We start from the raw sequence: 12,258 nt of genomic DNA, 5'->3' as shown, positions 1-12,258 counted from the left end.
TGTGAGAGAATGTACTGCTCATGGAAGGTGCTAAACTGACTCCGTTACAGATTCACATCTTCTTGTTATTCACAAAAGCAGCAGCATTGCAAGACCCAGTGCAAGCTTCCTTCTACAGCTGGTTGGAATCATTTTTGACAATGTCTTTTCACTGAAGCGGAGATACTTCATGGAGATGTATTACATTTGACAAGTTCCATGACAGGAAGGTCTCTGAGGTCCAGGGTGGACTCCCTGGTCACTTGATAACAGAGAGACCCAAATCAAAAACCTGTTCTTTTTTTTTTTTTTTTTTAATCAAAAAAGACGTTTCAATGCCATTCCTTTTCACTGAAACACTGGAAAGGTCTGTATCTGTACCAAGGTGGAAAAAACACCAATTTTGAAACCTTGAAAGTTGTCACGAAACAGAATTGTCATCCTCCAGCCAGTTCTACTTCCCCCATATTGATTGGCCAATATGCCCCAAGTCTCATTTCCAGGGCTTTCTTCTAGGGGTCAGAAAGTTTTCCACTCTCAGACTTATTCAGTCTTTGGCCTCTGCTGACTGCCACTTAGGGCCAGTTGTGATGGCCATTTTTGTGTCATGAACTTCGATCCAGTGGGAACTGGAGTGAGGTCTCCAAATTCATTTCACTCAGGCCACCAAGTAAACATGTGAGGTTGACAACTTTGAGTGACTAATGATCTGCACTGGCTTTGAAGCAGTAATCTAGAAGTGACATACTTCTTATTCCATTCCTACATTTTTTCAGCTTCATCAAGCTTAACTTGCTACACTTTAGAGGTAGGCAATTTTAAACATCTGAGACTATGTAATGGTAAAGGATGTATATGTAAATAAGCAAGCTGAGTGAACGTAATGAAAATAAGTAAGACTGAGCACATTTTGGTGTCCTGAATTCCTGGTAGTGTCAGATACATAAGATATACGTTTTTATAACTTATTATTACTCAGGTGCCACTACGGCTGCATTTGTGTCACCAAACTTTAAAAGATGAAACTTTAAAATACAGTTTGAGTTTAATGGTATTCAACTGAATCAATAGAAGATTTATACAGAATAAAATGGAGTGTGAAGTAATAACAAGATCCTGGTACAGTGAAGTCTGTGTGAGCTTAATGGTTCCCCTGTGTAGGTGTACTTCCCAAATATTTGCAGGGCAATGTAATGTGGCAGTGAAATCCCACCCATCCCTACCTTTCCCATAACAAAATACCTTACAATGTCATTACTATAAGGAACATTAGATAATAAGGACTACTTGGCCAATATTAGCTACCTTGAGTTATAGCATCACTGGGCTCTTGGGCTTCTCTTTCATCCTTCTCTTCTTGAACACAGGAGGCAGCAGCCATTTGGGCAAGGGCAGATGCACAATTAGCAGCAACCCCTACAAAGAGGCACAACAGTTATTGCTAATCAGCATTTTCATGTATCTTCTTCACTGGATTTATGCAGTCTTACCCTCAGACAGCATCACGAACAGAGCTATTGACTTCTACACCAGCTTTACTGTGCTTTCCAGTTTGCTTCCCTCTTCTCCAAATCCCCCCCTCCCTCTTAAGAACACTTACTATGTACTAGTTCATCCAATTATATGAATCCATCTAGGAATTCAGTCCATATTGATACCTAGAGCACAGCTCAGCCGGGCTGCCTTCCTCAGTCCATCCAGGCTCATACAAATGGAATCTTTCTCCTTCTGGTTCTGCTCCTTGACGCCTTCGGCTCCCAGGATGAATGCTAATCCTTTGGAGCTTCCTGCCATTCGACCAGTCAAAGGTGTGGATAAGGTATCGATCAAATTCTTCCAGCAACCGATCAGAAGGTATCGGGCAAAAGCAACACCTGGAGTAAGAAATGCATCCATCATTTTCCTGGAAATTGAAACAGCTGCTGCTTTGTCATTAGGGGGAAACAGACCCTGTTCCTTCTCTACTTGCTGGACCATCTGATCTTTTGACTACAGCATAGGCTTTATTGACGTAGGCCACTTTACATTCTAAATGCTTGATCTTTTGATCTTGAATGTGTTTTACTTTTTATGAAAACACAGTTAAACTATCTGAAGCCTGCTGCAGCAGCAGCTGTGATTACAACACTTAAGCATAGTAGGTTAAATTAATCCATGGTAATCCATGGTATAACTTCACTGGGTTTAGTCCCCCGTTTGTCTGAAGGCATTGCACACTTGAATAAATTCCCTGGGGTCCTATTGTATATTATAAGCCTACTAACGGTGGACACATACACATACACAATACAGACTCACTACCTGCCACAACAGAATCATCGGTCTTCTGGTTCTGGGAGAGAGGAGATTGTGTTGATGCAGATGCCATCAGCTGCCCACCTATTGCACTGCTCCCCAAGCCATCAATGTCTGCCAGACCATAAAAACACACACACGGGGTCAGAAGAACATTTCATATTGAACCACTGCACTAAGAGAGTTCCAGAACTTCTGATGGTATATTTTAAAGGATATGATTCTCAGTTATACGTCTCTGGCAGTGTGAAGGGACCTTAATGAGGGTGCAAAAGGGCCTTCGGGTAAATAAGAATGATATCCCTGAGTGTTCTCTTCAGTTCAACTTTAAATGATTCAAAGAGAAGGGCATCCATCACTTTCCTTGGTCCACAGTCCAGTAGACCTCACTGATAGGAAATTTTCTCCTGGGGTTCGTCACAGTTCAGGGTAAGCCACATCTTTGACTCTGCTAGCCTCTCTAAGTGGGTGCATGGGGTGCAGGCCCATCTGGATTTGGGTACTGCAAACCTTATCTTTGGGAGCTGTGACCAGTGGGTAACACAGTGACCCAAAACAGCCTTTTCAAAACCAAGTATTGTTTAATCTTAACAGTAGGAACAAAGCATAACCAGAGAAAAGGGTTTTTAACACAATGAAAGATGTACACACATATCTATCTTACGTATAGGCTTAGGTAGGCCTAGTAGGTTAGCCCAGACACTCCAAACTTTAGGGATTCGGTTTCAGTCTGGTCCCCAGCAGTCTCTGCCTTTGGGGGCTGCCTTTTTATCCATCCCAAAAGTTTTATGTTCTAGCCCTTCCCCCGTTATTACAAGCTGGACGACTGAACTCAGCATTGTTGGAGGTAAAACATTAGAATGAATGACACCTGTCCTTTATCTACCAGTAAATGGGGCTATCTGAAGTTATTGTTCCTTAATACAAGAAGCCTCTACTTGTACGAGTCCTGTGTAATCATATTGCACATAAACACGGAAACAGAATGTATAATATTGATAAAATATTACAGGCATCCCCACCTCTTTCACAATATTCATCTTAAATTTTCTTTCTAGGGAAATTAAAGGGAGCACTGAAGTGTTTGTCAGAGGAGTTCTGGTCTTTTAGCTTCTTAGCAGAGTTATGTCTCAGCAGTAGCATTTCAGCATATCCCTGGCACAGTATCAATCTAAGTCAATGAGAGTTTAATCAGTGGAAAAACTGCAGGCTCAGACTCCCAGTATTTATGCTTGTACAGAGCCCTGGGTACACTGACATTACATTCCTGTGATATCATGAAACCAGTGACCTACTGCTGCTCCAAAAATCTGCCTGTGAAAATACAAATCTAGGATGTGAGCCCAGAACATAAAGAACATGGAATACTCTTTTCAAAAGATTCCCCCTGAGAGACCTGCAGTGACAAAGGAGTTTCGTGTGTTGAACCACACTGTTCCTATGCAGTTACACAGCTTCCTTTCCCATTCATCAGTATTTACCTACATGTGCTGGTCAAGTTTTAAAAACCCCTTTGACTTCTTTCCAAAACTACACATTTTTTGAACAATAATGGCAGCTTGCTACTATAGAACACTGTGGGCCACATCTTCCCTGGCGTAAATTGAAATAGCTCCATTGACTTCAATCAGTTATTAATGAACACTGATGAATGGAGAAGGCAGTTTTTTGGGACAGAACTGCTAAGGAGCAGCAACATTTAGGTCTTATATAGTGCTTTACAAAGGCGGTCAGTGTTGTTGCCCCATTTTACTGGTGGGGAAGCTGAGGCAACAGGAGGGATGTGACTTGTTCAAGGTCACCGAGCAGGTCAATGGCAGAGCGAAGAGTAGAATCCAGGTCTCCTATGGTCTAGTCCATCTGCTCGATCCACGAGGGAACACTGCTTCCCCAGTCTAACCCACAACATTCTATCTTTATCACTCTGGGACTCTGAAGGAGAATCTTCTGAAAGGCACACACCATGTTCTTCATGTTCTGGACACAAATCCTAGATTTATATATTTGCTGATAGATTTTTGGGGCAGCAGTAGGTCATTGATTCCAAGATATCAAAAGAGGATCATTTTAGCATTTGCTGGAGGCAATCCCTCAAGCTCAGTTACACCAGCTGAGGACCTGTCCCTATAACGTTGCCGACAAAGCTACAGAGTTACTTTTAACATGCTCTGATCATTCAAACCAGTTAGTGAACGTTCCTATACAGCATGTTTTTACATTGCCTAGCACAATTGAGCCCTGATTCTGATTAGAAATACAAAACTGGCCATACTGGGTCAGACCAATGGTCCATCTAGCCCAGTATCCTATCTTCCTACAGAGACCAGGGCCAGAAGCTTGAGGGGGAACAAATTGAACAGGGCAATTATTGAGTGATCCATCACCTGTCGTCCAGTCCCAGCATCTGGCAGTCAGAGGCTTAGCCTGCTGCCCATTTATTTAATTGGATGACACCTGTTCTTGTGTTCTGCAAACGCGTAAACAACACTTCCTTATTCACACTCTCCACACTATTCATAATATTATAGACCTCTGTCATATCCTCCCTTAGTCGTCTCTTTTCCAAGATGAACAGTCCCAGTCTTTTTAATCACTATTAATATGGAAACCTTAATCATTTTTGTTGCTCTTCTCTGTACCTTTTCCAATTCTAAGATATCTTTTTTGAGATGGGCGATCAGAACTGGATACAGTATTCAAGGTGGAGACGTACCATGGATTTATGTAGTGGCATTATGATATTTACGGTCTTGTTTTCTATCCCTTTCCTAATGGTTCCCAACATTCTGTTAGCTTTTTTGACTGCCGCTGCACACTGAGGAGATGTTTGCTGAGAACCATCTACAATGACTACAAGATCCCTTTTCTTGAGTGGTCACGCTAATTTAGACCCCATCATTTTGAATGTATCATTGGAATTATGTTTTCCAATGTTCATGACTTTGCATTCGGACTTGCAGCCCTGCCATAAAAACAAACAAAAGAAAAAACAAAACAAAACAATCCTTTCAGAGTCTATTCAGTTTTTGGTCACACTGGCCATAGGGAATCAAGATATGGTCAGGTATCTTTTGATTTGATCCAGGATTTCAATACAGAGCGTCTGATCCAGACTAAACAACCGGATACATGCCATAACTGAATCCAATTTCTTCTCCACTGGCACTTTAGTGAGCACCATATTTTAGCACTATGGCATGTTGATCTACAGGTAACTGAATGAAGCTTAATGTTCAAGTATTTAATATTTTAGGCATCTGCAGAATGCATTCAGAAGTTAATCTGTACTGATACGAGCATAATACTGTATTCATATGGCCATGGTAATATAATACTAACCAGTCAACATGGTGATGAGCGGAAGACGGTGCTCCTCAGGGTTTCCCCAGTAACCAGCCTCTCCTAGGATGTTCCTTTCCAGTACCTGATGGTAGAGCTCCTCAACCCATGCCTGAGAGAACACCATCAATACTCCACTGGCCTGAACCTGCTTCATAAACTCCTTCTGCAGAGGACAATACAAATCCAAATGTAACATGACGTTCAGTCACCAGACTGTAAGCCTCAGCCAGCAGATCCACTACTCCTCTCTGAGTGCATCAGACTGCTGAGGAAATGAGGAGGAAAAGGATGGGGATATGGACCTTCTGTAAGAGTAAAAACTGACCTAGGACTAGATTGTGCCTGGCACATACACACCTGGACAATGGCAAGTGAGATGGTGCAAGGAGCTTTTCCCTCTCTTTGTGGCAGCTCATGTAGGAGATAGGCACAATTACAGTTCCTGTGGCGAGGTAATTGGTGGGATTGGTCCTTCAAAACTTCTCCAGGGCTGTACGGGACCAAAAAGGGTGTGGGAGGCAGGCCATGGCCAAACACCCTCAACTTCAGCCTGTTGAATAGGACCTGAGTGCAGGGAGATGTGATGACACCTGCTGCTCTCCATGGGGCACATAGGCTCTGCCTTCCTGGGCCAACTAAGCCCTTACTGAGGCAGGGCCCATTCCTGAAGTCCTTACTCAGGCCAAACTCCCAGTGACACACAAGGCCAAGTTCAGGCCCGGTGCAAGGGATGCACCCTTTAGAGACTTCAGTGGACATTTTGTAAGGATGAATTATAGTAATTGATAAAAAAACATATGGGAAATACTAATAATGTTCAACGATTAGTTTTGATAGTCACTGGAATCGAAATACTCTGACATTACTGTTAAGGATTGTTTCCCCCCTTCTGCCCCAAATTATGTCAACTAGAGCTAGGTTAATTTATTTTGGCCAATAGTTTATTCATCAAAAAAATGCATTTGGGGTGTGTGTAACAAAAATGATTTGCAAATTTAGGTCAAATGTAGTGAATAGTTTATAGGAGCTTCATGATTTGAAAGTATCGGGTTAGTTTCTCTGCCTACTCTAAAATGGTTGAGAGGAAATGAATGTATTTCAGCTGCTCCAAATAAAATAAATACTGCATCATCAGCCACCCACAGGACTTTTTACTTCTCACCATGGTTTGTTCTATATTCCTCACTCACCAGCAACACAGGTGCTTGGGCAGGTTTCTTCCTGTAGTAGTCAGAGTTGGATAACTTCAGGTTGAGGAGAAGTGTGTAGTGTGAGACCATGTAGATACTGTCTGCATTCATCAGAGTCTGGAAGCTGAAATTGGGGTTCCCCTCAAATCCTGGTGAGAACATCATATCTAACGAAAAGGCAGAGTGAGCCCTCACACTTCAAATAGATTTTGCTCTGGAACAATCGTAACCTAATTCTAGTAAAAGACAGGCCTTTCAGTAGTAATGAATATATATTATATGTGTCTATCGTGAACATTTAATATAATCAATATTTTTCTCCATTCCCATCTCGCGTTTGATCCTGAATGGTGCTGAAGACTCTGATTCTAGACCAGCAAAGTCCTTAAGCATGTGTTTAATTTTAACCATATGACTAGTCCAAGACTTCAAAAGGTCATCTGACATGTTTAACGTTAAGCACATGATTAAATGGTTTGTGGAATCAGGAGCAAAGTGCTCAGCACCTTGCAGAATCAAGCCCTGTAACATCATCCACTCTTTGACCTAAAGTTAGAATTACAGGGAGAAATATTTGGTGCTAACCTCAAATTGTCAGCAAATGCTGGACAGCTCATGTAAGTAGCACAAAGAGCTGCTTTTCAGTCGTGCAAAACATTCCCAACTCCACTTGACTTCAACAGAAGCTATGACTGCTCAGTACCTCTGAAAATCAGGTGTATTTAATGGCACGATCCCTTCTTCTCTGGCAGATATTAGACAGAACTATACATGTTCTTCCGGGTGAGTTAGTTGACTTATTGGTAGGAAAACATAAGTCAAGTAACTGGAATATTTATCTGAATCCTTGTTTTTGTTTTTAAACTATACATGGCCACAGTATTTTAGGGCCTTCACCTCTGTTGTTAAACTCCACTTATAGACTATTAATTGATTGATTGAGGGATAATGATCATCCTAGAGGAGTATTTGATATGAAACAAGAAACAACTTCTGAGGTTGGTTAAATGTTTCAGCAAAGTTGAGTCATTTGATAACTACCCAGTGGTTTATTGCGAGAATACTCCTCCCACCATAAAGATCATGCCTGATTTTAGACAAGATTAAAAAAAAAAATTCAATAAACCATAACATTAAAAAAAAAACACACACAGAAAAAAAATAATGATTTTCTTGCCTCGTGAGGGTTTGAAAGTTCTGTGCTGCTGCTTCCTTGGACTTTCCATTGACGTCACTTTGGGGGCGTGGATAAGGTGAATAACTGTTTGAGGGCGGATTTAGAAAGTGAATAATTGTTCATGGGTGGGTCTAAAAAATGAGTAACTGTCTAAGAGAGTGGTGTGTGTGGAAAAGGAGTGATGGGACTGGACATGTATTGTGTCCACAAAGATTTCCATATTACTTGTGAGGGGGAGATTGTTTGATATTCCTGTGGTCACACCTGGCAGAAATCTTTATCTTGTCTTGTAATAGTCCCCAGTTTGGCAAAACACTTCACTATGCGCTTAACTTTAAGTCTATGAGTAGTCCCAGTGATTGCAATGGAACTACCCATGTGTTTAAAGTTAAGCGTGTGTTTAAGTGCTTTGGTGGATTGAGACTATGATAATGAAACTTGCAGCTACAATATATCGATTTGCTACTGAAGGTCAGCTTATAAAAGATACATAGATACATGAAAGAAGAATAAGGCATTAAAGAGATATTTTAAAGAAAATATGGACAATTATCTTAGCACAAAATTTTGCATATAAAATGCACACAAAATTGCACACCAAACCGATGTGCACAGTAACTGCAATTAAAAGTGCAATAATTTGCAAAATTGCAAATGAAAATGGCTAAGCATGCATGCAAATTAGGTATACATTTGTGTGCCCAAAGTGTTTGAAAATCTGGCCCCCAGAGTTACTGATTCCTCTACAACATGGGAAAGTGGCAGTTCCCTCACATACATTTAATGGACTGAGCAGATGCTCAGCCTCAAAAAGGAAATTAGCAGCTAATGTGTAGGCCTGCATTCATGAACTATTTGCAAGGCATAAACACCATAAAACCCTGCCACTAACAGAATATGATAGATGACTGATAAGCTGTGCTAACCATCCTGCTTGACACTGTTCCCTCTAAGCTGTGCGCGTGAGTGCGTGCACACAGATCCTAAACCCCGAGCACATGGCGAAACACCGCGCACACAGAAATCTGCACAGATGAAATTTTTTGCGCATATGGCTTCTCAAAAATTAGAGGGAACATTGCTGCTTGATTATCCAAACAAGGTCTCCTTTGATACAATTAACTCCTTGGTACCGTTCTGAAAATAGCTGTGTCTGCGTTTAAGGAATATTGGTTACTAATTTTAAATTATAAAAAGAGCTTCACCCATAACAAACTAATGCATTATCTGGACGTGGACAACAATTCATTTAATTGTGTAGACAGGTCACAGAAGTCATACCACACAGATTTAATATTTTGCTTAAATCAAGATTGTGTGACGAGAGCTTTTTGCTAATCAAGTATTAAATTATACTGTATAAACAAGCACCCAACTTAGTGCTATTAGTTTTTGTTGTCGCTGTTTTGATCCAGCAACAAATAGGGAAAGATTTTTCTGGGGGGAAAAAAAGATTAAAATTGCAATCATAAGATTTCCCAATGACATATTTCTGACTCTTACCTTTCTTGTATCTCTCTACCTGGCTGACTTTACATCTTTTTTTTTCAAATCTCATCTGAAAACACACCAGTACTACCTTCTCTATACCTCACAAATTCGTGCTCTCAGCTGTTTTTCAATTCTATAATTGTATAAGTATTTTGGGACATAGCTGGTATGAAAGACACTATTATAAATAGTACTGTATTGCATTGTTCCAGTGCAAAATAAAAAATATGAATGAAACAAAGCAGGTAGGATGGGGGTTCTCTGTGTAGAAACACTGATTTACTGAAAATTCACAAGTTAGCTTGTTAACATCCACACTTAATGGATTTAACTGTATGTGACTGTAGCTATCGGTCAGATCTTTTGCTTAGTAACGGGGTTCTTTACGGAAGCTAAGCTTTCCACCTGTGTCCTTCACAAAGAAAACAGCAACAGATCTTTTAAACACTGAATCATCAACTGAGACTTGCACACAGATGTTGGGAGGACACAACAACTTTCCTTGCTAATATGCAACCATGGATCCATGAAAATATTAGGATACTTCTTCCCACATAAAAAACACTTGGGAGCTTTTTATGACTTGTTGAGTGGGTTTTTTTTTTTGTTTTTGTTTTTTAATATTTGGCCAAATCAGACTAGAAATAAGGTGAATTTTTTTTTAACAGTGAGAGTAATTAACCACCATGATAGCTTAGCTATGGGTGTGGTGGATTCTCCATGACTTGCAGTCTAAGTCAAGACCAGATATCTTTCTAAAAAAGAGATTCTATAGCTCAAACAGAAAGTATGGGCTTGATGCAGAAATTATTGGGTGAGGTTCTTTGGGCTAAGGATATATAATGCATCATTTCTGAGTTTGTGTGTGCAAGAGAGACTGACTGACTGAATGAATAAATAAATGAATGAAAAAGAGGACCAAGGGTAAAGGTCGTTGTGGTGAAATCAGTTAAGAAACAGAGAAATATATATTTTAATGAACATTTGTATGTTGGCTCATTGTCAGGATAAAGAAATCTCTTTACAAATAGAAAATATTTATACTAGCTTAAAGTATATTTTCAACAGAAACTCAGACTTCGCTTGGTCATCTTTTGTTTAATTTGCAAAGATCAAACTCCCAAAGATCCTCACCCTGAAAAGTTAAGTGTAACTATCTGACCTCTTCTAATGCCCATGCCCTTGACTATTTTGCACTTGCTGTGGGATGAGAGTCTGTTTAGGTGACATATTGAGTAGTAATAGGAACAGATGCCCTTTTTAAAATTCACTACTGTGAGACCTTTGGTTTCTTCTTTGTGAGGTTTTGAATTGTTAATACTAATGCAGGTGCATTGCAAGCTATATTTAATCAGTTTTTAAAACAGGAGATGGGTTCATGCCCCTTTTATCACTATTCAAAACTCTCCTTACTCAGAAGAGGTTGTTTTACCCCACTCTGCTCTTTTGATGTACAGTACAATATAACAGGAAACTTAGCTACCACATCAACGTTTATCTCCTCCCTTTATTGATTTAGGACCCATCTATTAAAAATCAATGGAAAGACTCCCACTGACTTCATTAAATTTTGGATAATTTTGTTTCACTCCAAAGAAAAATAGTTTGTTTAAAGGAACATTTATATGCTTGGTACACCGTCAGCCTGCCTATTCTAGAAGTGTTTTATGATTGCTTATTAGAAGAGAGTATCTTCAAACATACTGCATGTTGATTGCATAGTAAATATCTGCTTTCAAACCTGAGCAGAAGGTCGATGAAAAATTCTGGAGCGCTGAATCCACCTCCTCTATACTATGGAGTGTTATAAGCCGAGGAAGAAGGGCTTCAAGGGACTGTACAAACAGCTGGGCACTGTGCTGGTCTGCTTCTTGGTTCTTCAATAATTTCAAAGAGAGAGCAGCAGTACGCAAGGACCTATGACCTGGACAGTCCCTTGAGGTCTGCTCTTCGTCAGCCAGGGAACAGTTATCAGACCCTATATCGGAGACATCTGACCTCCCAGAGTCTTTCTCTGCTGCCATGGAATATTGATCACAAGAGTCAAATTCAGTCCTCGAAATATCTTGGTCATCAACGCTGAAGTTACTTTCACTATATCTGGATCCATAGGACCGTGTCCTGCAATCAACCGACAGGAAATTAGTTATATCTGGATAAACAATGGTGTGACTCCTTTGAACCACATCTGGCTGCTCTGTTGTTTCCAACTCTGGCTCTTTACACTCAATCTCTTTAAAGTCTTGGCCAGCTGGAGACTGCAGAGAGTTTTTTTGATCTTCAGGATTATCCTCCGGAGTAGTCTGCCCCATATCTCCCTCCAAAGTGGTTTGACCAGTATCTGTGGTAACACTAATGCTAATGTCAGGACTCTTCTCATTTCTCGATTCCCAGGAGGTACGTTCCGATGACAGGATGCGCCTTTGCCACCTAAAGTCAGCATCGTTGATCTCCATGGAGTCTCGGCTTGTCTCAGCCCCATCCCTCAATTCTTCCAGGCGTCGGAGTAGCAGGTGGACCTGTTCCTCATTAAGGCCTTTCCCTTGGCTTAGTTCATCTAATGCTCCGAGCAGGGCACAGACACAAGAAACGGAGGCATAACATGCTTCAATACCACCTTTTATGCAAGCTTCAGTCATCCCATCCATGATACTACAATTTCAAAATAAAAAATTAAATGAAGTTTATTCTAGTTGATTAACCAGATTCCCAGAATAAACTGATATTGCTAACATACATAATGAATTTTCATAATAAGCAGAAAAATAGGGCAGTGGAATAGTC

At 40.4% G+C, this 12,258-nt stretch overlaps 1 protein-coding gene across 1 annotated transcript in view; it reads right to left on the bottom strand.

The window, feature by feature from the left end:
- Positions 1-12,258, bottom strand: part of ARFGEF3 (ARFGEF family member 3) — a 115,446-nt gene that overhangs the window by 30,263 nt on the left and 72,925 nt on the right. Inside the window, exons 12-17 of the mRNA XM_077813112.1 lie at positions 11,216-12,126; positions 6,807-6,973; positions 5,614-5,779; positions 2,281-2,388; positions 1,638-1,853; positions 1,285-1,395 (exon numbers count right to left, since the gene is read on the bottom strand). Coding sequence (XP_077669238.1) covers positions 1,285-1,395; positions 1,638-1,853; positions 2,281-2,388; positions 5,614-5,779; positions 6,807-6,973; positions 11,216-12,126 — 1,679 coding nt within the window. The remainder of the gene's footprint in view (positions 1-1,284; positions 1,396-1,637; positions 1,854-2,280; positions 2,389-5,613; positions 5,780-6,806; positions 6,974-11,215; positions 12,127-12,258) is intronic.

This window comes from Eretmochelys imbricata, chromosome 3 (assembly GCF_965152235.1).
Source record: "Eretmochelys imbricata isolate rEreImb1 chromosome 3, rEreImb1.hap1, whole genome shotgun sequence".
NCBI classification, from domain to species: Eukaryota; Metazoa; Chordata; order Testudines; family Cheloniidae; genus Eretmochelys; species Eretmochelys imbricata.
The sequence above is the reverse complement of the archived record's forward strand: the minus strand, read 5'-3'. Positions and strand labels throughout refer to the sequence as shown.